We start from the raw sequence: 26,979 nt of genomic DNA, 5'->3' as shown, positions 1-26,979 counted from the left end.
TAGAATCAATTTTAACAAGGATTAAGCTGAAAATTCTGCATTTTGTGCCCAACCATAATTTTTTAATGTGAACAAAGATCCCTTTGATTGACATTCTCGAGCCGCAGATATCATTTTTAGGATTATTGAAAAATTGCTTCTGGTTGAAATTTTTGTAATGAGGACGCCATGTTGCCCCTATACGTGTTTCACTCGTTTCATTTATCTTCTTCCTGCGGGTTTCTTGACTGAAAACTTGGTACGGTTATTTTTGTTTTCTTCAGCCCCTTGATTATACCCAGTCTTTTTTTTCTACTGAAATTCATTATAGTCCTATTTGCCGCTGATAGTGTTCGTGATATTATGCTGGTTGTTCCACCAGCACTTTCCAGTTTTGGGACAATTAACCTCAAAAACGACCATTTGTGTCGTCCGGCTGCCCGTTTTTTGTACCGAAAGTTTTTGAGGTTAATTGTCCCGTCTCATCTGAACACGCTCAGCAAGTGTGCGTAAGAAATGTCAAAAACAACTCTATTAAGGAATTGAAATAAGACATTTAGATTCAAAGTTTTTTTTAAGAACGAGAAATGTTGTATTGAAAATTACACACATCTGCAACTTTGAAAAGAATAAAACTACAATTTCACTCAAAACAAACATTTATTCGTATAAGCTAAGGAAATACATTGAAGGGATACAGAAAACATAAAACTTTCGTTCTTTTTTTGGTAAATGCGGAGATATTATCCGATTAAATACACATTTTTCGTGTTCCCGTTAATTGCATCTTCTGTCAATGGAATTCTTCGTTTCAATCGGGTTGAATCTTTTCACCAAGAAGTGGTGAGAAGTACCAATTCCGATTTCCCCGTTTTAACCGATTATGGTTCATGTTTTCTACAAGCCAATCTCACAAGGTCCTGGATGTTGCGGAGTAAAAAAATTAAGATAAAAAATAAACCGCCTAACGAAATAAATGCGAGTTTTGAAAAGTTTTCGACTACGATTTCATCATAACAGCCCCAATCTCGTTTTTCCTGTCTAACTGTCTATTCCTCGTTCTTGGGAGGGTAGCTCAGCTCGTAGATAAGCTTGCCGATTCCGACGCATCCAACCACGCTCAACACCGAGGTGGTGATGAACAGGATCTGGTCGGTGGCGCCACCCTTCAGGAACACCGGTTTGCCGTCCGGCTTCTGCAGACAAAAAGGAAAAATAATGTTTATTTTAGGATTTTACTTTTTATCCGGATAGAAGCACGCACCTGGTACTTAGCCTGGACGTTCTTCAGGGTCTTGTAGCCATCGGCAACGTTCGCGGACTGGGCGCTGGAGCTGCGAGAGAACTGGCGGCTGCTCTGGAGAACCAGGCTGGCAACGTTCTACAGAATAGAACGAAAAATGGCGTAAATAAAAGAAGCCCGTAACAAAAATTACGTAATTTAAGGTTAGAGAAAAGATAACTTTAAGGGACCCAAATTAATGCCCAATTTATCGAATTTAATATTTAAGGACAACTCCAGAGACAACAGAAAAGCTTACCTTAGCACTCATGATGAATTTACTACCGCAAACGTACGGAATACTGCAAATTTTGATGGATTGCAAAAATTTTGCTGCTGCTATCCCGTGCAGATGGAAATGTTTTTGGCTGGTCGCACGTACGCACGCAACACACACAGGCGCAGATGGAAAAATTAATTTTTTGACGTTTTCCAGACACAAAACGTCATTTTTGAGAAGTCGAACTAAATTTTTATAAACGGGTTTCACCATTGAGCTCGACTGACTGTTATGTCGTCATTTGAGGCCTGAAGCTTATTAACGGCGCGTTCGTAAATTGATTTTTTCTGGTGATGCATCGAATTTTTTGGTAGATGTCAAATCACCTTCCAATGCTTTTGCATACAGTTTGTTTAATTTACGAACGCCAGCATCGATAGAAAAAATCACTTCGATAGAAAAAATCAATTTACGAACACGCCGTAAATAAGCGATATCAATAGTTTTAATTTCATTTTTCAAATGACTTCCTCCCATTCTTCTAAAATAAAAGGCAAATTATATTTTTGTAGTTAAATTTTCAAGGGAATTATTCCTTTACACCGATTATTAATCGTGAATATTACAATAATAGGAATTTCCACGCTAATTTGCGGTGTAAAACTTTTACACCGTTAATTAGCGTGAAAATTCAAATTATTGGAATATTCACTCTAATTAACGGTGTAAAGGAATAATCCTTTGAAAATTTAATTAGAAGTAGAAATTTTTTATTTTTAAATTGAGAATTGGAAATAATTTTGGACATTGGCGAGATTTTACCTCAATTACAAGGAAAGGAATTTGAACAAATTTCAAAATTATAATTTCAATCCGTTAATTTTCCTCTGATATTTGGCAAAATTTCATCTGTCAATTTTTCTCTTAGAAATGTTTCAATACGTTTGTACATTGAATACTGATTTAATATTGCCGTTGTGATGGCCACTATTGGAACAAAGTATGTATATGAACTAGATATATTTGAACCAAATTCGTCTTTGATGGCCATTTCTTATCCAGAAAACCTTAACAGTAATTAACGAAAGCTATTTTTTGTCAGTTTTCTCAGCAGCTTCTAATGTATGCTGGATTGTTTGTGTTGCGCAAGCGAACGACAGACAGAAGAAGTAAAATTCCGGTTCGATAACAATCTTTATTATCTGGTAGATGTGTTATTAAATCCCTTTGAAGAAGACAAATGAAACCCCAATTAGGCTAAGTGATTTTTAACTTGTGTGTACATTCGTGTTCGGGTATCTTAAACATTCGTTTTTGTGTTTATAGTAATGTTTTCCACTTACGTTTAGTGTCCTTCAACTGTACCTGTGCCTGTCCTCGCAAGTAGCAACGATCCGTACTGTTTACGACTGTAGAAATTGTACATATTAGGTTAGGATTCAGTGTACGTTTTGGCACTCAAGTTACCTGCTAAATTAACAGTCACTTTTTAATTTGTTCGTGCAATGTTTCAATCGACCGTACTAATCGTGGTAGTCTAATCTAGATTAAGTAATTTAATGTTAAATGTTCCACTTTTGCGCTAAATAGTTTTAATTTTACCTTCACTTCTATTCTCACTAGCTATTCGATTTACTTTCCCTACACGAAACGTGATGTTGTTTGTTTTTGTCGTTTTCGCGCTTTTCGAACGGACCAAGGTGATCCATAAAACCCTGGTGTTACTTTTCGCTGTCAGTTGACAGCAAGTATCGATGGTGAGTGAGAAGGTTGTTGTTATTGGGGAGGTGCGTCACTCTGCACCGTCGTGACACTCCCCCTCGGTACGCCACTGTCGTCCTGTGGCTTACCTCCTGTTGCACCAACGTCTAATACAGCAACCTTGGTCGCCGGTCTTTCCAAGAGCCCCTTCGATGTCTGCACTGTCACGCGACGAACCTGCCCGTCTTGGGCTGCGATCGCTTTGACCACTCGTCCTCTTGGCCAGTAGTTCCTAGGGAGATTTCCGTCGATGATGATCACTAGGTCGCCTTCTTGGATGGGTTTCACGGGCTGAAACCATTTGGTCCTGCGTGTCAACGTGGGCAGATACTCGTTCACCCACCTCTTCCAGAACGTGTCTGCGTACTGTTGTGCCATCTTCCAGGAACGCTTCAGCACAATCGGTCTGTCGTCGAAAATGATCGGGGGCTTACTACCGTTAGATGACCCTAACAAAAAGTGATTGGGTGTGAGGGGTGGTTCACTGTCGTTGTCGATCGGTATGTCGGTTAGCGGTCGAGAGTTCAGGATCATCTCGATCTCCATCAACATGGAACGAAGAATCTCGTCCGAGGGTAAACGCGGGGGGTCGAAGTCGTTCATAGTTCTCTTCACCGACTGTATCAGGCGCTCCCAGCAGCCACCAAAATGTGGAGCGGCTGGAGGGTTGAACGTCCATTTGGTGGTCGGGCTGACGAACTCCACCTTCAGACGTTCTTCGTCGATCTGCTTCAATGCCTCGCATAACTCCCTAGAGGCTCCGATGAAGTTGGTACCCCGGTCGCTCAGGATCTCCAAGGGCGAGCCTCTCCTCGCGATGAAATTACGCAGCGCCAAGATGCACGAGTCTGTGTTCAGCGAATGCGCGATCTCGATGTGCACACCTCTGGTAGTCATACAGGTGAGCAGGACTCCCCATCGCTTTTCGGTACGTCTGCCAACTAACACGGACATTGGGCCAAAGTAATCGATTCCGGTGTACGAGAATGGGCGCTGATACGCTGCCAACCGGGCGGGCGGAAGGTTCCCCATCGCGGGAGGTTTCGGGTTCGCTTGTCGGATTTTGCACCGTTGGCAGTTTCTTCGGACTCGGTCAAACTCGGAGCGGAGACGAGGAATGTTGTACTTGAGGCGGATTTCGTTGAGCGCTGTTTGGTGGTTCTGATGATGATACGTAGCATGGTAATCAGCAATCAACAGGTTGGTAGCATGATGTTGTCTCGGGAGTATAACGGGATCTTTCGTAGCCTCATCTGCCCAATCACAGGCACCGATACGTCCTCGCATTCGTAGAACACCGTGCTCATCGATGACTGGATTCAGTTTGTACAGCGCACTGGATTTCGGTAGAGTACGTTCCCAAGGTGAATCTTCTTTTACTCGGCTGCGAATAATTCGAACTTCGTCCGGGTAAGCCTGCTGCTGAACACATCGGTAGATCGTGTTCTCAGCTAGCTTCAACTCCTCCTGCGTCAGAGCGCCTCTTACTAGGGTGGTTTTCTTGACTGTGTTTTGAAAGTTGATGAAGTAACGATGTAGGTATCCGACGGACCGCAAAAGTCGCTTCCATTTCGAAAAACGTTCGAATGAAATGATCAGTGGTTTGGTTCCTTGGTGGTGTAGAACGCTGGCACGGATCTCTTCCATAGTCGTTCCTTGATCTCCAGCATCGCCAGGCCACGAATTTTCGGGTTCTCGTAGGAAGTCTGGTCCTCGAAACCAACGACTTTCCGGCTGAAAGTCCGGCAACCTTTGCCACTTCGTTCCTTCGTCCGCTACGTTCTGCTTGGTCGGCAGCCATCTCCACTCTCCCACTTCCGTCGTATCGAGCAGTTCGCTGATCCTGAAAGCCACAAATTGGCTATAGCGCCGATGATCAGACCGTAGCCAGCACACTACGTCGCGGGAATCGGTCCAGAAAATGCGTCGTGTGATCCGGATTCTATGCGAACTCACAATGCTGCCGGCGAGACGTGCTCCAACTACTGCGGCTTGCAGCTCGAGGCGAGGAATCGAGAGAAATTTCAACGGCGCCACACGAGTTTTCGATCCGATTAGAGCACACTCCACCTTCCCTTCTTCCTCGAATCTGAAGTATGCTACGGCAGCCATTCCATTCTCGCTGGCATCACAGAAGATGTGGAGTTCGATGCTGTTACTGGATTCAGCGGATGTCGTAGTACGGTAGCAGCGAGGAATCCTGACCTGTCGGACATTCGGCAAAGTTTCGATCCACGTCAGCCACTTTTCGGTTAGTCGTGCGTTGATCTCGTCGTCCCAGCCAGATCCGGAGCGCCAAATCTCCTGCAGCAGAATCTTGAGGTAGATCAGGAAGTTACCGATGAGCCCCATAGGGTCGTACACTGTCATCAGGGTTCTGAGGACTTCCCGTTTCGTAGGTATCCTGGCACCAGATAGCAGCTCCGCGTCGTGTTTCGGTGACAACTTGAATGTGAAGGTGTCGGTTGTAGTGTCCCACCACATCCCGAGGACCTTTTCTGTTGACATCTCCGGACCGACACTAAGGTTCTTCTCCACGATTGGCTCCTCAAGCAGACTTTTAACGACATAACTGGAGTTTGAAAGCCAGTTTCGGATCTCGAAACCTCCTTGCGCATGGATCCATCTTACCTCATCAGCTAGCTTCACCGCCTCCTCCTCGGTTTCGACGCTTGTCAGCATGTCATCAACGTAGTGCTCGTACTTGATACACTGCACCGCCCTAGGGTACTGCTCCTCGAATCGGTCAGCGTTTCGATTCTTCACGTAGTGTGCACTGCTTGGAGAACATGCCGCCCCAAAGGTCATCACCGTCACTACATACACCTCGGGATCTCCGCTCTCATTTCCACTGGTCCACAGAATCATCTGGCTTCGCTGGTCTTGCTTCTTCATGGCGACCTGGAAAAACATTTCTCGAATGTCTCCAACGACGGCAACGCTGAACTCCCGGAACTTGAAGAGGACTGATAACAGGGACGTTAGCTGATCGGGACCCGTAAGCAGATACGAATTGAGGGAAACTCCGTTGACCTTGGCTGCTGCGTCGAATACAACGCGAATCTTTCCTGGCTTGTTTGGATTCGTAACCGGAAATATCGGCAAGAACCAGTCGTTCGAATGTTTCTCCGCCTTTTCCTGAGCGGAAAGTCGTCGAATGTACCCCTTCTCCTCGTAGTCGGACATTTTCGCTGACATCGCGGCCGCTAGATCAGGGTCTCGCTTCAGCCGCTTTAGTAGACAGTCCAGACGCTTCAGGGCCATTCCTCTGCTACTCGGCAAGTTTATTTGGTCATAACGCCACAATAATCCGGTCTCGTAGCGGTTTTCTATCAGCCGCGTTTCGGTGGACAGGATCTTCAAAGCGCGCTCTTCATCCTTCGACAGCATCGACCTTGACGCTCCGGCAATCCCCAGCGACTCGATCGAAAAATACTCCTTAAGTGCTGCATTCAGTTCCTTTACGTCCTCCTTGACGCACGGGCGGATGTGGAAACTGTGGTGACCACTATAATCAGAATTCCTCGCACCGGGCTCCGATGAACAGGGACCGTACAGTATCCAGCCGAGTCGTGTCTTGGACACCATTGGCTCGTTCTCACCTCCTTCAATGCTCCTCAGCGAGCTTCCTAGACGGCAGTTGTTCATTCCGATAAGGATTCGCGGAGAGGCACTCTCGTATGACTGCAGCGGTAAACCTGCGAGATAGCTGTACTTCTCCACCATCTTTGGTATCGACACCGACTGTTTCGGAAGAGAAAGATCCCGAACCGTGTGGACCTCTGGCATCTCGAACACATCAGGCACTCCGCTGATTCCGGAAATCTTCACTGCTAGTACGACCGATTCGTTTTCTTCGCGGCTTTGACCACCAGTCCAGTCGAGGCACAGCGGATAGGAAGTGCCTTTCAACCCCAACTCCTTCAGCAGACTGTGCTCCATCAAGGTAGCAGACGATCCATCATCGAGAAACGCATAGGTGTTGACCTGCTTTCCCCTACCGTAGATAGTCACCGGAACGTAACGGAACAGGACTCTCCGCATTGCCTTGGAATGCATGTTGCAACTTTCCGCAGGATTCGCCGGCTTACTATACCGCTTGTCGTCATGCAGCAAACTGCTGTGCTTATACGTGCACCCATTCTTTCCGCATGGCTCCTTCACCTGGCAGGCTCCATAGTGTTTTCGAAGGCACTTCCTACACAAATTCTGCTCCTTAACCACCGTCCAGCGAGATCCAACATCCCAATCAAGGAACTTCTGACATTTCTCGAGACCGCTGCAATCTTTTTGACACACGATGCAACTCCTAGACTTTGGGGCAGTACTAGGACATTCCATCGGTGGAGCGTCGATGCAGCAGCAAGTCTCCGAGTGCACGTTGATAAAGTTATCGTCCTTTCTACCACGTCTTTCAACTTTTGGAGCATTTACTGAAGGCAACGTAATAGTGCTCGCCGCCTGAACAACCATTCCCAGCCATTCGCCGAACTCCCAGAGCGTTGCCCTTGGCAATCCCTGTCGATGAAACGCCCAGCTCATGCTATAGGATGTCGGAAGTTTGCCAATCAACTCCTGGAGAAGAGACACGTCGAACATGTAGTCGTCCAAACCGGATGCAGTAATGGTGGCACAGACGTTTTGAACAGCCACGCCGAAGTCTATGAGCGTCTGCAGCTTCTCCTCCTTCGGTGGCGGCAATTCCCGGATCTTCTTGATGAACGAGAAGACGATAGCTTCGGGTCTCCCGAATAGGTTTTTCAACAACTCGATCACTCCTGGCAAATTCTGGGGATGCATCAGACGCCATCGCACTGCTTCCAAAGCTCTCCCTTTTAGGCACCGCTGAAGCCGCAGCATGTTCTCCTCATCGCTGAACCCACAGATCCTGCTGGAGCTCTCGTAGCTCGCAATGAAAAGAGGCCACTCTTCTGGATTACCAGCGAAACAGGGAAGCTCCTTGTTCAGAACATGCCGCGCCGAGATCTGACTCTGGTTCAACGTTGTAAACCCGAAACCACCTCCAACAGTTGTCGCTTGGGAATTGAATCCAACTCCACCACCCGTAGCACCATGTGGGCCACCAAAACTCGGCAAGAACGCCGTCGTTTGACTCCGTATTCCGGCACCACCTCCAGTCGCTCCGCCCGCAGCACCATGTAAGCCACCAAAACTTGGCAAGAACGCCGTCGCTTGAGCCCTTATCCCAGCATCACCTCCAGTCGAACCGCAGAAACTGCCAACACTCGGTTGAAATGCCGCCGATTCTGGATTCAGGCCGGTACCTCCACTGGTCGGACCAACATTCACCGCCATTCGCCGCTGCAGCAGTTGCCTCCGCTCCTCGAAATGCTTTCGCTCCATAGCCTGCTTATCCTCCAACAGCTTCAACTCCTGAGCAAGAGCGTCGCAGCTCGCTTCGCCAGCATGAATCTGCGGCAGTGGGTTCGTCGTCGAACTCGCTAGAGGCCCGGCACCAGGTAACCATGCCATAGGTTGATTACACCGTACGTTGCTTGTCGCTCCACTGTTGATCGCTTGCGGGTTTTGGGTTGTAGAACCTCCCGCCGTAGATGCACTTTCTAATAAAAAAACAGGTTGCTCACTCCGAACAGCACCTCGAGCCGCTCCAACGTTGGCAATCTGCGACGTTTGGTTTGCTCCCAAGCCCGCTGCTGATCCTCCGCGCAGGCTCGCAGCTACCTGCTCCATCACACGCTGCTCCGTATCTTTCAGCCTTTGCTCGTATCTTTCCCGTTGATCGTTGAGCTCCTTTGCCTGTTGTTCTTCCTTTTCTTTTAACATCCGGTCAAACTGCGCCTGCATAGCCGCTAGCTGCTTGGACACCTGCTGCTGCAGAAGTTCTTCCAGTCTCGGATCCGTTGGTAAATTATTCCCCGACCTTGGTATTGCACCGGCGTTGTTGTTGTTTTTGGGTGTCGACGTGCCAGCCGGAGGTTGATTAGCTGCGGCAACACAACTCGCGCAGATCCACTCCCGATCCTCAACACTCGAATCCTCACCAACACACGCAAAGTGAAACCACTGTTCACAGGAATCACACGCTACCATACGGCTAGTATCCGGCTGTTGACATAGTCCACAATTCGCACCCACTGGTGCAGTTCCCCGCTGTTTCGACATACCGACAAAATAAGCCCCCGATCGTAAACGGATTTAATAAAATGTTGCGCAAGCGAACGACAGACAGAAGAAGTAAAATTCCGGTTCGATAACAATCTTTATTATCTGGTAGATGTGTTATTAAATCCCTTTGAAGAAGACAAATGAAACCCCAATTAGGCTAAGTGATTTTTAACTTGTGTGTACATTCGTGTTCGGGTATCTTAAACATTCGTTTTTGTGTTTATAGTAATGTTTTCCACTTACGTTTAGTGTCCTTCAACTGTACCTGTGCCTGTCCTCGCAAGTAGCAACGATCCGTACTGTTTACGACTGTAGAAATTGTACATATTAGGTTAGGATTCAGTGTACGTTTTGGCACTCAAGTTACCTGCTAAATTAACAGTCACTTTTTAATTTGTTCGTGCAATGTTTCAATCGACCGTACTAATCGTGGTAGTCTAATCTAGATTAAGTAATTTAATGTTAAATGTTCCACTTTTGCGCTAAATAGTTTTAATTTTACCTTCACTTCTATTCTCACTAGCTATTCGATTTACTTTCCCTACACGAAACGTGATGTTGTTTGTTTTTGTCGTTTTCGCGCTTTTCGAACGGACCAAGGTGATCCATAAAACCCTGGTGTTACTTTTCGCTGTCAGTTGACAGCAAGTATCGATGGTGAGTGAGAAGGTTGTTGTTATTGGGGAGGTGCGTCACTCTGCACCGTCGTGACAGTTTGTATTATTTAAGAAAATTTAGCATTTCGACAGTATTTTATCAGTTTTATAATCGTATCGTGATAATATATATATGTTGCATATGTAATAACATATGTTGCAAATTGGATTCAACAAACGCTAATAACCAGTTCGAACTTATTAGAAGATCATTTTCATTCATTCGAGCTTTAACGACGATACCTTACAAGTAAACTGCTCGATATTTTAACCTTTTCGAGCAGTTTGTTACGAAAATGGTAAGTGGAACAATTTTTAAAAAAAGTTGCATAAATTCCAGATTTCTTGCTTAAAAACCCAAAAATGTCGCTATTGAGTGCATTTTACAGGTAAGTTTATACCATCTGACTCATTAACAGTGTCTAATGTTCAAATAATCCCCTTAGGCTATCGCTCGGCTCGACTTCAGCCGTGCGGGCACTGCACACCGGAAGTGCCAGCAATTTCCACTTCACACCGGCCCTGTTCGCTGAACCGCTCAAAAAGAAGAAGAAAATCGATCCGCAGGTGCTGAAAGCCCGAGAGGACCGCAAGCGTAAACGGTTGGAGAAGCAAATCCGTCGGCTGGAGAAAAATGCCCGGCAGCTGAAACCTGTGGAAGATCTGGAAGTGCCGATGGAACTGCTGGATCAACAAGATCGTCGCAAGCGTACCGGTATCAAGGTTACGGCAGAGGTGCTGGAAAGTCGGGTCTTGCTGGAGAAGCAGTGGGCCAAGTTCAAGATGCAGGAAAAGCTGGCCAACTATCAACTGTTTGATCGCGTTTTAGGCTCCCAAACTAAGGCTCTGAACGAGCTGCGGCTGGAGTCGGAGGAGCTGTACCAGCTGGCGGTGCAACCAGATCTGGCGATTGTTCCTTTGAAGCTTGAGGGACCGGTTTCCACTCCCCCGATCGAAGGCTACGAGATGCCCGACGGAGAGTATATTGACATTTCGAAAAAATACGATTAGTATATGTCTGTTGGTTGAGAAAAATTATGTAGATAAATAATCCGGGTTCATCTTTGGTCAGTGATGTATCACATATTCGGAAGAGGAAAAGAAATAATTGGTTGAAATATAAAAACTTTAATAGCTCTAAAAATATCTATTTTTGCGTTGTAAAGGTGTGTGCCGCTTTGACGCTTCCGGCAATCTTGGCTGCCTGTTCGGAACCGATAATCGCAGACAGTCGTAGAACGTCATACTTAGTCCATAGGACCGTCACCGTCATTGTACTGGCATCGATTCCATCCTTCTTATTTTGATACTCGGCCGCCATCAAATTTATCATTTCCGAGTAAAACTGTGGGTGGGCTGGCAACTGATAGAACACCAAATGACGAACGCCCTTGATGCGTGGTCGCCGGAAAAAGTGCGATCGCTCCGAGTAAAGCATAAAGTGGCTGCTTCCGTGGAAGAACATGTCCCGGGCACGGGCAATTTTGGCATCCTTGGTGTACTCGCAAATTTGTACGAAGTTGAGTTCCTCTTTTTTAAAGTAATTCCGCAGTCGGACGTAATCGAAGTACGAGGGAATAAAAACAAGGGTCCGGGCCATCGTAACCGAACGAAGTTGCGGTAATAGAACTGTGGTAAAATGGTGAAACTTTGCGTCGAATGATTGTTCGAGGGAAGTCACTTCGATACGGTGGAAAGTTTGAGGGACTTGAACGACCACGTGCCTTATGGTTCCGGTTTTAATGGGATTAGCTGAACGAATTTTTCCCCGATAGTTGGCGCATTTGTTGTTGAAAATTGATCGGAATTCGGGAAGATCAGTCGAAGATAGTAGAATGGTCTGACGATAAAAACGTGACCACCCATTAAGGCACCAGTATCGGACTCGCGAGAAGTCCGTATGTTCCGTTGATTGAGGCTGCAGATGCAGGTGATCCATCAGATGAATCACGTGATCCCAATTTTGGCTCATGCAGATCTCGGCCTGATCTAAAATCAACATTTCTATCGATGCAAGGAAATCATAATCGCGATGTGCCTCACCCTCAGCTCCAATGGTCATTCGCAGTCCCAGCGGAGATGCAAGAATCAAGTCGGAATTGTAGTACTTGGTGTACAACTTCATCGAGCTTTTACCAAACGAAATTCCTATCCGAAAGTTATCGTCTGTATTACCAGCAAAGATTTTCTCGTACTCTTCAGGCTTTGGATTGTGCTTCGGAAAGTATAAAGTTTCTCCCCCGTATTCCGACTCGAATCGCTTCCAGTTGGTGACCACTTTAGGGTTGTCTCCAGCGAAAATTTGTTTCATATTTTCTACAATTTTCAAGGCAGCACTCCTGAAAGGTACCACAATCAGAACCTTCGGCCGAACCAATCCTTGATCTCGATACTCCAGAACTGAGCTAATCGCTTTTTTAGTCTTTTTCTTTTGTTTCTTCTTGCTGGTTGCTTCAGCCAGTTTTAGATTGTGGTGCAAAATTTTAGTGGTAGACTTGACAATGTGATTCAGTGCATGCAAGCTGTAAACGAACCGCAGATCTTCACCGTTTGTTAAAGATCTTTCCGGATAGTACAGGTCCTGGTAGTTATTCAATACGGTGTAGCAATCCACTTGCAATTGATTCAATGTTTTTCCATCCAGACGCTTTAGAAGCTTCTCCTTTAAACGAACCTTATTCAGGTCAAATTTGTCTGCATCGATTGATTCAGGAATCGTTCCTTCCGAGGCAAAGGTTTCTTCATCACCCAGAAGAGTCGACTTCTGGCTTGTTTTGCTTCCATCTTTGGGAATTTCAATGACAAGCTGCCCAAGTTTCTTAAACTTGGCTGATGACTTTTGTATGATCGGTGGTTTAGCAGAAAGTGCTTCTAACATTTGAGGACTTATATTATTGTTTAAGTGAACCATAAAAGGATCTTGTTCGGAACTATCCAGCTCCATTTCCTCTTCTAATAGTTTTTCATCTTCATCAGAAACATTAAGTTCGTCTTCAGATCGCTGGTCCTCATCTGAAGCTTTATCAGAATCCTCTTCCATTTGTTGGTCTTCCTCTGAATCTGCTTTCTGATTGCTTTCGTCGTTGATTAATTCATCTCCTTCTAACTCTTCTTCATCTTCATCTTCATCATCATCATCCTCTTCCTCTTCCTCACTTTCGTCACTCTCAATGGCTTCCTCCCGCTTGGTTCCACCCTTCCGGTTACTGGTCATTGTTTTGACTAATGTTTCGAAATCGTCCTCAGCTAAATAAAGAAAACTGGAACATATAGACAAAATTCCTCCAGGTCCTCATTTCAAGATTTACTTACCCTCACTCGCTTCCGAGGACAAACCTTGATCAGCATCATCAATCGCTCCATTTCCTCCAGGTCCATTCATTTTGTGTTTGTAACGTCGTTCGGCATCCTGCTGCCGCTTGAGAGCTTCTCGTGCTTCCTGGGCCCGTTCGATATGTTTCAAGTTCTTGCGGAAGCGGGAAACCGGTGCCTTCTGGGATCGATCCTTGCGGCGCTGTTTCTTCATCCCTGCTGAAAGGAAGCGAGCCCCTCCCTTATTCCGGCCGCCCTTCCCACCCTTGTGATGGTGCTGTTTGTTGGCCATATTCACCGAAATGTGTTAAATTTATCGGAGAAAATCCGGTACTTTTGAATAGCACGCGCGCACGTTTTGCTATGCGGAAATCGGACCACAACAAAACGAAAATATCGAGCGCGAGCGAATCGAGCAGTTCTCAAAAATCGGTGTCGGTTTTAAAGTTCGAACGCGTTTTCGTATAAATATATTAAATCGAATATACACTGGAAAATGTAATTTGACAAAACATTTTGTAAATGAAAAATTTAAAAAAAAATCAAAAATTTAATTTTTTTTACATGAGATATTCACGTAAGTGGACTTCAATAAAATTAAAATACTTGGTGAGGAATGACACATTTGAGAAGTGAGTTTCTCCAAAACGTAATCCATGATAAATAAATCATGTGGTGAATTTTCATGTACACAATTCTATTTTATATGAAGCCCTGATAAACCTTGTCAATAATAAAAACATTTCAGTTTGAGTTGAATGTTTTATTTTTAATTTGGTTAATCTATTTAAAATTTCAACAGGGGTTCAAAAATATCATTTTCAGATTATCTAAAATAACCGTGCAAACTCAGCAGTTCAGCGCAGCTGTCAAATCATAAAGCGGTTTTCGCTGATTATTCGAGTGCGTGTGAAAATACGAAAAAATGGCCAGCCTATCGGACGAGGAAGTTCCCGTAACAGAAGAAACAGGTAATTTCGGTATAAAATCTTTCACAATTCCTACCCAAAATATCGGCAAATCGTTCTCATCAATGTTCCGCACAAAAAAACGATAAATTTGTCTAGTTTCTTACGCATTCGAGCCTATAAAATGGGAAACAATTTTCCTGTTCCCTCCGACGGAGACGGAGTGCCGCCACCGCCATTAAAAAATTGTCGCGTTTGCATTTTTTCCTTGTAATTTTTTTTGTTTTCACAGCCGTTGCATGGTTACCGTTTATCATAAATTTGGAAACGATTATTTTTCGTTTTGTTCGTATTTTTCAGGACGCCGCTCAACGCGGTCCACGCGTAGTGCCAAGAATGCTGCTACACCGGTTCCCCCCACCCCCACCAGAGCGTCTCGCCGAGGCAAAAAAGCCGAATCAGTGGCGCCAATGGAGACGGAACCGGAACCGGAAGTGCCGGTTGTCCTTGAAAGTGAAGAGGTAAATTTGATACTTTTATTGTATAATCTTTAATTTAGGTAAGATTCAATATTCTTCGAAGAATAAAAAATTATAACAATCTGAGGTTATTAAACCAAATTACATATCTAAATGCACCTTTTAACTTTGAGTCAACTCGAGTAAACTTCAATCACTGATGATAGTTTTGCGTTTGTGAGAAATTGTGACGTTTTCCGATTTCTCCCGAGGGACTCCTCACGGGGTCCTCGAGAAGACATCGCAAGGGCCAACTGATAGTTTGTTTTAAAACAAAAATTGACACGGAAAAAAATAGAAACATACTGATACAGTTTTTTTTCCCAATTTTCAAGGTGCCAATGGAATCGGAAGAACCGGACACCAAACAAGTAATGGAACAACTGCAAGACCTTATCGTCCCGGTCATAGGCACTGAGCAAAAGTTGGCCGATGAGCCGGATTCGAACAATCTGTTCGATGCGATCCAGCAAGAAGAAGAAAAAGCGCAAAACGAAGAAGATAATCAAGAGCCCGCCTTTGAGGAGGATGTTTCGTTCATTCCGAATGACGACGAAGAGAAAGAATTGAATGGGGCAGATAACGGGGATGAAATTACTGGAAGCAGTGACAATGCCTTGGCCGAGGGTCTCGCCAACGGTTTGACCGAGGAAGATTCCAAGAACACTGATTTGGATGCCGAAATGGTTTCCGATGAGGAACTTCCTCAGCCAGTCAAGGAGAAGGTACACGATGCAGAGGAAGTGTCCGATGATGAGCTGCCTGGTCCGAAGGCCGCCGAGTTGCCAGCTGAAGCGGAAGTTGTGTCTGAAGATGAGCTACCAGCAACTAGTAAAGCAGAAATTCCGGAAGATGCAGTTCAGGTCTCAGACGAAGAACTTCCACCGCCTCAAGCTGCTAAGCTTCCGGAGGATGCGGATCAGATTTCGGATGAAGAGTTGCCCCCACCGCAGAAGGCCAAGATTCCGGAAGACGCTGACCAAGTTTCGGACGAAGAGCTACCGTTGCCTCAAACAGCTAAACTTCCGGAAGGCGCCGATCAGGTATCCGACGAAGAACTACCTCCACCACAAAAAGCAAAACTACCGGAAGACGCTGAAAGGGTTTCGGACGAAGAGCTTCCGGTGGATGAACCTACCCCGGAGAAAAAGAAACGCAAGTCAGAGGACGAAGAAAAAGGTACTACGGAGAAGAAGGTCAAAGTCGTTGAGACTTCCGCGGGAGATTCCGCAAAGGGGTCTGAATCAACAGAGAAGGAGAAAAAGGAATCCAGCAAGCGCAAGATGGAAAAGGATGAAGGGGCTTCCGATAAGTCAAGTGAAGCTCCGGAGAAAAAAATTAAAGCCGATCCTCCGCCAGGTATGTGTCAATGTGTATGTGAAAACAATGTTTTGGACTAATAAATGTTAAATTTCAGAGCCGGAGAAGAAGAAACTACCCGATTTGGACAAATATTGGAAAGCGGTCAACGATGATTCCACCGATTTCACCGCTTGGACTTATTTGTTGCAATACGTTGATCAAGAGGTGATGATCCTTTCTTTCTTTTCAAGCATAAACTAAACGTCATTTTTTTCTTTTCATCAACAGAGTGATATAGAGGCGGCCCGGGAAGCGTACGACGCCTTCTTGTCTCACTATCCGTACTGCTATGGCTACTGGCGCAAGTACGCTGACTACGAGAAGCGCAAGGGCAGCAAGCGCAAATGCGAGGAGGTAAGTACCGATCCGATTCCGTACTCCCGTTTCATTGTCGTCTGTTTTTTCTTTCTCTCTCTTCAACTGGTTTCATCGGGCACGAGTGCTATTGCAAATCTGTGTGTTGTTGAAAAGAAACCAATCAAACCGAGTTATAAATTGCCAGCACAGTTCACTGAACCTAAATTCGCCTCATCAGCACAAGCTCAAAAGTTCTTCTTCGATCAGGGTCGCCGGAAGGAACGACTCCGGAGACGGCGACGACCGTCGTTTGATTTTTGTTTGTTTGTTATGTACGCTATTATAGATACGTTACTATTGTTAAGATTGAAACGGAATCTCTGGTTCCGGGACGATCATTTGCAGTGTAAAATTCTAAACCAAACGTATTGTGAATTATCTCAGAAAATGCTTGGTACAATATATTGGTTGCTCGTTCGAAAACGAGCCAAAGCAGAAGTAGAAGAATTTCTGTCCGCGTCATTCGAGTCATATATCTTCCGAGCAGAAAGAAACGCGGCTGCATTCGGTAGTACAGTTTCATTGTCGTTCTTGATAGGTTCCATTACTGGGAATCCATAGTCATCCTGTTAGCAAAGGGAATATCAAATTAGGTGATACAGCGTTTAGTTCAGAAACATAATTTTTACTGTGAATTCTGTCGGTTAGTTAGATCTAGGTTTTAAATTAAAACTGTCTTGTTTAATGTTAATTTTTATCTATATAACTTTTACTCAATTGGTGATTATTTGTGATGAAATTATAGGCAAAGCATTAGTTTCGAATGCTTTCCAATGCGGTTTTGTTATACCTTTTGAATTTAATTAATTATAAAAACTTGTAAGTGTTAATGAACCTGCCTCTACTGGTTGCTCTCTCGTCGTACCATCGGTGGAGTAAGTATGATCGTAATGAAATGAATGAAATATTTTTTTATATGACATGTAAACTTATATTAAGTATTTAGCTAAGACCCCGCTAACCCTAATAGAAAAACTCTTCCAATCCCACAGGTTCTAGGTGATCGAGAATCGGTTGTGTTTATTGGTTAAATTCAGCAGATTAATTCCAATTCATAGAATCGTATTCTGCGCCAAATTTTACCTCTTATTCCCTACTCCTGTAAGCGCACGGATTTTTTTCGAAATCACGTTTCTCAGCTGAAGCTGAGACAATGGAATGAATTTTGTGGAGTGTTCCTCCTTTTACGAGAATTCAAAACTTGACACAGTACATCAGCCTCTCGACTGCATTTTACTGCAGAATGATCTTAACGCCATTATGTGTAATTTGTAAGTTTCTCAAGAATACCAAATAAATCTTTCTATTCCTCAAGGGCATCACCAAAAGGCTCCGAACATCCGGACGCGGGCGGTTTGTATGAAAGCAATCAAATACTTGTCCATGTGTGTGGTCAAAAATATTTCTTCCCACTTCTCAATAGGGTCAGGCGAGGCTGCGGCCGCCTTTCGAGAACCGGACAACCGATCATCTGAGAGAGTGATGATAACTCAACCAGCAGAGAGACCAGGCAGAGAGCAAATAATCACCAGTGTTTTTTTTTCTATTCCCGTTCAAAAGTAGGAATCGATAGGGATGTTAGGTTTTTTTTCTGGTTCATTAGGGTCAAATGTACTGATACTTAGCTGATGTATTGTAATGATAACTAAGATAGTTAATCCGCACGTTAAGGCTCATAAAAACACATCTAGGATTGAGCAAAGGAAGGTTTCTCTGTCCATCTCTCTCTGTGTAAAAAGGTCGTCTTAGAGACTTCTTTTGTATTCGTAACGAACGTAAAACGGTCATTCTACATTTTATGTAAGTGCCATGAAATATGTCAAATATTTACAACGGAAATTCCCTTTCCGCCATCCGTTTTTGTTTGTTTCTCTCTCCAAATCCTCTGATAGGTATTTGAGCGAGGTCTCAAGGCCATCCCGCTTTCGGTGGATCTGTGGATACACTTTCTGACCCACGTGAGAACCAGCCAGCCGGATGAGGAAGAAATTATTCGGACCCAGTTCGAGCGGGCCTTAACGGCTTGCGGGTTGGAGTTCCGATCCGATAAACTTTGGGAGGCGTACATCAAGTGGGAAACCGAGGGCAAACGAATTCAACGCGTTGTGGCGCTGTACGATCGACTGCTGGCTACTCCCACCCAGGGCTACGCCAACCATTTTGACCAGTAAGTTGATGATTGTTCGTCTTCAGACAAGAATTTAAATTTAATTTAAATCTTTTATTGCATGTGCAGCTTCAAAGAAGTAGTGAACAACAATGCGGTTCACACTTTAGTTAGCAAGGAAGAATTCCTGGAGCTGCGAGCATACGTTCGGGAATCGGCTCGTAAACGCAAGGAAGAAAAAGAGAAGAAACGTTCAGTCTCTAGCGACAAGGAAAAGGAAAAGGAAAAGGATCGCAAGGAGAAGGAAAAACATCACGATGAAAAGACCAAGGAAAAGTCAAAAGAAAAAAGTGATAAAGAACAAGCGTTAGAGGCGAAACCGGAGAAAGAAGGCGATGAGCCAATGGAAACGGATGAAGGCAAACCGGCAACAGACGGTGCAGAAGTGAAGGAGGATGAGAAAGAGAATAAGGAACCGGTCGAAGAGGAAAAGCCGGCGGAAGTGATAGAGCCAGAAGAGGAAAAGGAAGCCGACGATCATGTGAATAGTCCGGAAGAAGCGGACACTATTAAGGACAAAATTATTTCACGACGCAAAAAAGTTCACAAAGCCACAGTTGCTGCGGTCACGGCTCGTTGGACCTATGAAGAGGGCATCAAGAGGCCATATTTCCACGTGAAGCCGTTGGAGCGTTGTCAACTTAAAAATTGGAAAGAATATCTGGATTTCGAAATCGAGCAAGGCGATGAGAAACGCATTTTGGTACTCTTTGAACGGTGCCTCATCGCGTGCGCTTTGTACGACGATTTCTGGCTGAAGCTGGTGCGATACCTGGACGGCCGAATCACCGAACCGGAAGTCGTTCCGAAAATTAGGGATGCCTACGAGCGTGCTTGTACAATTCATCACCCCGATAAGCCAAGTCTGCATTTGATGTGGTCCGCGTTTGAGGAAACTCAAGGAAATGCCAATAAAGCGGCTGAAATTTTGGTAAATTTGGAAAAAGTTTGTCCCAATTTGATGCAGATCGCCTATAGAAAGATCAACCTGGAACGACGCCGAGGTGATCACGATAAGTGCGCGCAATTGTACCAAACCTATATTGGTCAAGCCAAGAGCAAATCCATTGCAGGCAATTTGGTCATCAAATATGCACGGTTCCTGCACAAAATTCGTAAAGATATCGAGCAAGCGCATAGTGTGCTGAAAAACTACTTGGAAAAGGATCCCCTGAACACTCGTGTGGCACTACAGCTGATAGATCTTTCGCTGCAACGGGAAACGGTCAACGAAAAAGAGGTGGTCGAGATCATGGACCTTTTCATGGGCAGCGATGGTCTCGAGTCGGATCAGAAGATATTATTCGCCCAGCGCAAGGTGGAATTCCTAGAAGATTTCGGAAGCACCGCTCAGGGACTGCAGGACGCGCAGAAGGACCTGCAAAAGATTATGACAAAGGCGAACGAGACTAAGAAGAAGAGGTATGCTTTTTAAAATTTATACCTCTGAATAGTATTTATTTTTTTTTTTAAATCCACAGGGAACAATCTCCACCGAAGAAAGCATCGAAGGATGCAAATATCAGTGCGACCGCCGGAAACACGTCCTCCTCCGCGGCTTACGCAACTGCGGCCAGTAGCTACGGCAGCTACGGGGCCAATGCTTCGTCTTACTACGGAGCCACCTCTAGCCAGCCCTATCAGTACGATAGTTCATCGTACGGCTACAGCACCTGGAATCAGCAATATTCCCAGTCCGGTTACGGCAACTACACCGGCCAGTGGAGCGGCTATGGAAGTTACTACTAGGAAGATGACGACGACGAGCGCTTTCGTGTGGATTTTTCTTATTTAGACAACAATCAGGTTTTAACACTTTAGTTTGTAATTTTCGTTTTTACAACGCAAATTGTTTGAGACGATAGGGCCTTTTAGCTCCGTAAGTAACAATCTAACCATTTTGCCGCGTAGCAGAAAACGAACGCTACTAGTGTATGGGTCATAATTGCTTTGGAAGAGATTTCCGTTAGCTCCCCGGAGCAAGGCTTCTCATTTAGTTTATAAATGGACAAAAAGAGACTTATACTTTTCTGATGACCACACACTATGAGTGTGCTTTTCGGCTATTCGGAACACTGTATTCCATGGCACCACGGATGATGCTTTTTTCCCAGGCAGTTGCATCGGTTTTCTTAATGCACACTGAATAAAACACAATGATTGTCATTATGTGCAGATATTGCTCACGTTTTATTGAATTCCAAAATACCTAGATAAAAAAAGGAAATGAAAGACAAAAATTTAGTCCTCGGTAATCTGGAGGGAATAAAACGATAACTAATATACCAGACCACAAATGTAAATCTGCTACTTAATCTAGAAAAAGAACGCTCCAAAATTCTCAACGTTCAATCGAGTCCAATGGCACAATATTGCATCCCAACAACCCTCGACCGGTCCAGGATTTCGGGGTCAAAACCAGCTCCAGCAATCGGCCCTCGCGTCGAACTTTCACCAGCACGGTTTTGTTTTCACAACTTCTGACCACCATCGCAATCTGGGACAGATCCTTAAAATTGTTAGAATTAATCGTTCCAAATTCGACAATTTCGTCACGCAGAGCTATGCCCTAAAAATGTAAGAGAAAATCAATAAAAAAAATTCTACGATTAAAGAATGGCTACCAACCGCTTCCTGTGCGGGTGACCCTTCGCTGACGACGTTAACTTTAGCGATGGGTCGCAACGTGGCCAGCCTTGGCGACGGAATAGCGCCTGAGGAGGAAGTACCATCCTCGATATCCATGGCTTGCAGCTTGGTGGAAGCTAGATTTTCCCGCTGCTGGTCGGCCGATTCGGCATGAACCCTATGAAGCCCAGACTCGATTTGCTTCATCAGCGCCTTAAGGTCGTTCTGAAGGCAGATGATGCGATGTCTGGCTTGCCGAACCTGGTATACATCAATGTCATTCCGGGGGAAACCCGAGCCGTCTACTAGTGGATCGTCCATACCAATTTTGTTCTATACGAAAAAAAACAACGATGACAATGCGCAATTTAAAGCTATCGGATTAATGCTTACCGCCCGGAGGATTTGACCCTGCTCGTTGATGTTCCGTTCGATGTTTTCCTTATGCTGCATCAGCTCCAGCACCGAATCGCGGGAAGTTGTTGCCGGGACCACCATTGTAAGCGGAGATAACAGGAAATTTCCGTAAACAATCGCAGAAGAAACGAATTTCTGGACCAAATTGTTTGTTATGATACACGAATGTTGGTGCTACAATTTTGACATTTTTTATGTTGCAGAGCGAGGGGCAACTTGATGGATTTTCATATATATACGGGTTGAAAATAACGCTATAAAAGCTATATAAAAGAGAAACATCTGCATGATCAGGATAAAAAAAAGACAGAGGACGACACCCGACTGACCCAAGGTTCTTAGATACACTAGGTTCTCCGACTTTCACAGTAAGTAGGCGAGGAGTGAGCGGGGCTCTCAATGAGTTTGTTTATTTTTTGCTCAGCTTTTCTGGGGTTTGTTGGTAAACAAACTTCATGAGTTCCGTATAGTTGCATAGCTTACATAGCCAAAATGGCTGAATCGGGAATTCGTTATTCGGGAGCACCTCCTGAATATATACCCACCTTGGGCTGACCCACGATTTTCTTTTCGACCAAACCGACCCTCCTGAATGCCCTGCATGCAATAGCACAATCACCGTCAAGCACATCTTATGCAACTGCATCACCTTTTTGCCAGAGCCAGCTATCGAATAGTCTCCGATAAATCCTGTCAAATTGTCCCATTGAAGAGGAAAAGTTATTGGCCTTCCTAAAACGCAGCAAACTGTTCCCACGAATTTAGATAGGGATGGGATGAATAAAACCAAGAGACTTAAAATCCCAAATAAAACAACAAAACAAACAAGGATGAGAAAAACATATCTGTTCGGCTATATGCATATTATCGAAATCTTGGATCCTAAAATCTTCAGAATTATTTTCTAGCCCAATGTTCAAACTCTAAAGTGAACTCTATAAGCTTGTATCGATTTGGAATTCTCCAACTCGCCAGATCTTCATCTAACTCGCCAGATAAAGGTATTTATATCTGTTCAAATCTGAAATCTAATATGTGTTTAATCTGAATTTAAATTTAAAATCTCGAAATCAAAGTCTTAAAATTGAATAAAAAAATTGATTCAGAAAACTTTAGAACTAAAATATAAATTTTAAATGTGAATCTGAAACCAAGAAATAAGGTATTTTCACTGTAAATGAAATTTACTGAAGTACTGAAATTTGAATCTGAATAAATTGTTTTCAACCTTAAAAACAGAATAATGATTCCTAAATCTGAACCTAGAATATAAATCTTAAATTTGAATTTTGAAATCTTATTTTTATATTAAAATCTCATTTGTCAAATTTTTTCACTCCGCTTTCAATTTCAGTGTTTCCAGGATGCGACAAAAAGTTTGTCACGTCTCCGCGTGACACTTTTAATTGATGTTGCAAAACTAAACCAAATCATCCTGACGGACCAGAAAACAACCTCATCAAAAATCACAACAGAATGATTTCACACTCGGTTTGAGAAGGATCGCTAAAATCGTGCTTAAAGGTATTATTAATTTGGAAACGTTGATTAGCTTCGACTAAAACTGGTTCAATAGTTCATAGAGATTGTTTTACAAAACACGTTCTATGGGGTGTTGAGTTGGTTGAGCTTAGATCAATACTCAAAACTGATCAAGGTGCACGGTTTTGGGGGAAATTGTGCAACAAAATAAATAGACCTCCCGCACGAGGTCTGTACGTTACACATCTGTGGGCCGGTAAAAGTTCGGCAGCGAGAAAAACAAGAAGAACTCCGCACCGTATAAAGTTGTCAGAAAATTCGATAAAAATTTTCCCGTGCCGTGTGATTGTCGCGTTCACGCAATGATTATTGTTCGGGAATAAGTGGGAAAACGGTGAATTAAAGCACGGAAATTTTGCTCAAAATTTCTGTTAATGGCCTGAATGTTCGAAGAGAAGTGTTGAAAGATAAATCGGAGAAGCGGAAGCTCGATTTGTTTATCGTGTCTGCTAAGGTGTCCATCTTGCGTGGTGAAGAAAGTGAAGTGCGAGAATCGGCAACAAAAGTATAAAAAGGTGCTACGCCATCCCGGTCAAGTTTATCCGGTTTTTCCTAGCTTGGTGACCGCTGTATTTGCTGGTGATCTCTAGTTTGGAGTATTGAAACCCAGAAGAAAGTGTGTCGATCAGTGTTCGTAGATAAAAATTTGAAGAAAAGTTCAAATGACCCTGCATTCGCTGTTACGGCGTCGGGAAAGTGGGTTCCCGGTGCGGTTCGGCGACGGCGATGCGGTGCACCGAGCCATCTACTACTCGCTGGAACCGAAAAAGAGCTGGAACGATCAGCGGAACGCCTGCAATACCTGCGAGTATGGGGGAGCGTACAATTTAGAATTTTCCCCGGATGGGTAAGTGAACGATATTTATTAAATATTTTGCAACATGCCCAGCTTATGATGTGCCTCAAGGGTCTCATCTTAGAGCACTTATTTTAATGCTGTTTGTAGATGACAGTATTATTTGTTAATTTATAAAAAAAATTGGTTGTCTCACCCCACTGGTTTAGAGTTGACCCTATAGCTAAACAGTCTATAGATCCCTTGGTTGGCTCGATTCATTGGCTATATCTCGAAACTGGATTGTCTTACAAATATCAAAATTTTAATGTTGTAGAAAAATCTGCCAACAATGTTGTTATCTAAAAAAAATATAAATAAAATTCTCTGATTTGTTGAACTCAGTTTGAAAAAATTAACGAAATGTGACTTGAAGATCTTTTTTATCACTTTAAATGTGCACTGGCCTATACTATGCGATTGTATACCGATTGGCATAGTCATTTGGCATAAAGCCCCTTCGCTCTCTGCCCGAATCACCACCCACCGTACCTACTCGGAGAGCAAACAAACACGTTTTGCTGGACGAGGTGCTTGTAGTTCTAGAAATTCAGGAATGATTTTACGTTTATAATTTTCATATTTTTGTGAAATCTCACAGCGTGATTTGTTGCACCTCACTAGAATGAAGATTAAATATGCTTTCCAATGAATATACTCTTGGTTGGTCCAAACAAAGTAAAAGCACTGATAATCCGGGTACAACCTGACGGTGGACCACAAAAACAGATGAAATTTCAATTTGTAAAAAAATCGCGCAAAGTAGTGAACTTTGAAAAATTCCAGTAAATTCAATTTTTGTTCCATCAAAAATCTAAAGACAGCAAAATGTTAGAATTTTAATGCATTTTGTAGTCATATTTTTTTCAAAACTCTACCATCGCTCAAACAGTATTTACTAGCAATCGAATGAAAAGTAGGTTTTTAAGACCACTTTTTTAAACTTTTTGTGACCATTTCATTAAAAAAAATTTAAAAAAATATTTCTTGTCTTCATGATGTAGGCATTAACTTCAGCTTTCATATGCATAAGGCAAATATTTTTTTGGACGTGTAACATATGAACTACAGCAGTTTTCGTGAGGCATGTTTTTTCGGATTTTTTTTCTTTCATGCTGAATAACGAGAAATCTGGTAACTTTAGCTATATATAATGTTCTAAACATATTTTACTGACATTACAAGGTTTCTTTTGATGTAAGTTTTGTTTAAATCGGTCTAACACGCCAAAAGTTATAACGATTTGAGCTTGTGGTGTCAAATTGACACCACAAGTGCTAATTACACGCTAACTTTTGGCTACCCCTTAAAGGCGTAAAATTGACCCGTTATTGAGAACCCCCATGATCTGTCAAATAACGGGTCATTATATCGGATCAATATTACCCCTTATTTTAAAAGGCTCGATTCCCTTCAAAAAGGGCAGTTTTAGATGCGTTACATTAAAAGCGTTGAATTCGGCATGATGAGAGATGTTGTGGTAAGTTTTAATTGTAACAATTTGAATTGTATTCTTTCCGAATTTATATTCATTCATTTTATTTCAGCAGCACAGCAAAGTTCCGGACGAGCCAGGCAGACACAAATAGAATTTAACATGAAGACACGCACCGAGGCGATCTAAAATTGAAGGTAAGATTGATGGTTAATGTTTTCTTAGCTTAAAATCTAATCTTTTCTTTTCTTTCAGGATGCATCGTAAGATAATTATAATTTTATTTAAGTGAATCCAAATTTGAAAAAAAATTGGCATCTCAATAAACTAAATGAAATAAAACATGTTGTTTTTATTTATTTTCCAGGGGACACATTCTCTATAAATAGAACCTTTAATTTCCACCATACGGAAGCTTTTGGAATAAGGGGTAATTTTCATCCGCTGCGTTTGAAATAAGGGGTAAATTTTATCCGGTGCAAGCGTTATCAAGCTGAGTACCCCTTAAAGGGTACAGCGGCTGTATCCTTTAAAAGGAGTTCTCCCAGTCTCATCGAATAACGGGTCAAAAGTATTCGTTAAGGGGTAGCCAAAAGTTAGCGTGTAGGGTAATGAAATCTAATGCGGATGAGGGTTAAAAAAATTCAAAAAATATGGAAAAGAAAGTTGGGTTTTAACTTCGATTTTTGTTGATCCATGTTGAAAATGCGTATTTGTATTATTGAAGTTAAATATTGTTAATTTAATATATTTACATCACTTTTTTCCACTTTGATGACAATTGTCTCCAGTTGCAACGATGGATTTTTTTAAATAGATTTCGTTTTCATCAGATTACTTAATTTTTTAAGCTTATTATACCGGGCGTTCGTAAATTGCTATCTACTCGTAGAAATAAAATGATGTTTTTGGTCGAAGTGATTTTTTGAATGTAATCAAATGCTTTGGATGGTTTTTTGAAATCCAAAGCAAAATAAATCGATCAACAGATGCCTTGCTCAAAACCATTAATTTACGAACGCCCCGTAAGAATGGCTAGGAATGGATACTGTCTTATGGCACTGTTGGAATAATCGGCAATCAAAGAATGCTGGTTACCGGTCACCTCTTTGGAAACGGAAGTTTTCTTTAATAAACAACCGTGAAAATTTTCTCAGTCTACATTAAGCTCTCCACCAAGCTGCTAATAAATCTTTTCTACTGTTAAATTCTGTTTAACTTATTTTAACCAAATATCAAGAATCAAGAGGTTATGGGCGACTCACGCAAAGATCCGGTCCACGGGATCCCGCAGTTCTCGGGTACCGGCTTTGACAATTGGCGCTTCAGGGTGGAAGCTTACTTGAAATCGGTAAATCTTTTGGACGTGGTCAAGAACGATCCCCCGGCGGTTCTGGCTGAACGTGCTAAGTTCCTGGAGAAGGACGGAAAGGCGACGTATTTGCTGATTTCG

At 43.3% G+C, this 26,979-nt stretch overlaps 7 protein-coding genes across 8 annotated transcripts in view; 3 read left to right on the top strand and 4 right to left on the bottom strand.

Moving 5' to 3' along the window:
* Positions 1-620: 620 nt before the first annotated feature.
* On the bottom strand, positions 621-1,681 carry LOC129738942 (cytochrome c oxidase subunit 7A, mitochondrial). The gene is made up of 3 exons (XM_055730272.1): positions 1,521-1,681; positions 1,244-1,360; positions 621-1,175 (listed from the first exon to the last, which is right to left on the bottom strand). The coding sequence occupies exons 1-3, from the start codon at positions 1,530-1,532 to the stop codon at positions 1,029-1,031; spliced, it is 276 nt and encodes a 91-aa protein (XP_055586247.1). The 5' UTR covers positions 1,533-1,681; the 3' UTR covers positions 621-1,028.
* Positions 1,682-2,629: 948 nt separating this feature from the next.
* LOC129738941 (uncharacterized) lies at positions 2,630-6,834 on the bottom strand. Of its 2 annotated transcripts, XM_055730271.1 has the most exons (3): positions 3,084-6,834; positions 2,949-3,018; positions 2,630-2,890 (listed from the first exon to the last, which is right to left on the bottom strand). In XM_055730271.1, exon 1 carries the CDS (start codon positions 6,828-6,830, stop codon positions 3,258-3,260), a length of 3,573 nt encoding a protein of 1,190 aa, XP_055586246.1. In that variant the 5' UTR covers positions 6,831-6,834; the 3' UTR covers positions 2,630-2,890; positions 2,949-3,018; positions 3,084-3,257. The 2 variants fall into 2 exon arrangements, with proteins under 2 accessions (XP_055586246.1, XP_055586245.1); XM_055730270.1 differs by having other exon boundaries at positions 2,949-6,834.
* A 3,401-nt stretch (positions 6,835-10,235) lies between these two features.
* Positions 10,236-11,096, top strand: LOC129752496 (39S ribosomal protein L40, mitochondrial). The gene is made up of 2 exons (XM_055748271.1): positions 10,236-10,434; positions 10,492-11,096. Exons 1-2 carry the CDS (start codon positions 10,409-10,411, stop codon positions 11,054-11,056), a joined length of 591 nt encoding a protein of 196 aa, XP_055604246.1. The 5' UTR covers positions 10,236-10,408; the 3' UTR covers positions 11,057-11,096.
* Positions 11,097-11,153: 57 nt separating this feature from the next.
* Positions 11,154-13,727, bottom strand: LOC129752486 (U3 small nucleolar RNA-associated protein 25 homolog). The gene is made up of 2 exons (XM_055748262.1): positions 13,358-13,727; positions 11,154-13,291 (listed from the first exon to the last, which is right to left on the bottom strand). The coding sequence occupies exons 1-2, from the start codon at positions 13,647-13,649 to the stop codon at positions 11,193-11,195; spliced, it is 2,391 nt and encodes a 796-aa protein (XP_055604237.1). The 5' UTR covers positions 13,650-13,727; the 3' UTR covers positions 11,154-11,192.
* Positions 13,728-14,185: 458 nt separating this feature from the next.
* On the top strand, positions 14,186-20,966 carry LOC129753976 (pre-mRNA-processing factor 39). Its single transcript, XM_055749833.1, has 8 exons — positions 14,186-14,328; positions 14,626-14,786; positions 15,119-16,142; positions 16,201-16,310; positions 16,374-16,499; positions 18,395-18,669; positions 18,739-20,091; positions 20,151-20,966. Exons 1-8 carry the CDS (start codon positions 14,283-14,285, stop codon positions 20,416-20,418), a joined length of 3,363 nt encoding a protein of 1,120 aa, XP_055605808.1. The 5' UTR covers positions 14,186-14,282; the 3' UTR covers positions 20,419-20,966.
* LOC129753985 (26S proteasome non-ATPase regulatory subunit 9-like) lies at positions 20,830-21,913 on the bottom strand. Its single transcript, XM_055749843.1, has 3 exons — positions 21,691-21,913; positions 21,298-21,630; positions 20,830-21,238 (listed from the first exon to the last, which is right to left on the bottom strand). The coding sequence occupies exons 1-3, from the start codon at positions 21,793-21,795 to the stop codon at positions 21,011-21,013; spliced, it is 666 nt and encodes a 221-aa protein (XP_055605818.1). The 5' UTR covers positions 21,796-21,913; the 3' UTR covers positions 20,830-21,010.
* A 1,277-nt stretch (positions 21,914-23,190) lies between these two features.
* LOC129757324 (DDB1- and CUL4-associated factor 10 homolog) overlaps positions 23,191-26,979 on the top strand; it is a 70,671-nt gene continuing 66,882 nt past the window's right edge. The window contains exon 1 of the mRNA XM_055754515.1: positions 23,191-24,103. Within this exon, the coding sequence (XP_055610490.1) occupies positions 23,919-24,103 (185 nt within the window). The 5' untranslated portion in view covers positions 23,191-23,918. The remainder of the gene's footprint in view (positions 24,104-26,979) is intronic.

Source organism: Uranotaenia lowii, chromosome 1, assembly GCF_029784155.1.
Source record: "Uranotaenia lowii strain MFRU-FL chromosome 1, ASM2978415v1, whole genome shotgun sequence".
In the NCBI taxonomy this organism is placed as follows: Eukaryota; Metazoa; Arthropoda; class Insecta; order Diptera; family Culicidae; genus Uranotaenia; species Uranotaenia lowii.
Note: the sequence above shows the minus strand (reverse complement) of the source record. Positions and strands in the feature narration are given on the sequence as shown.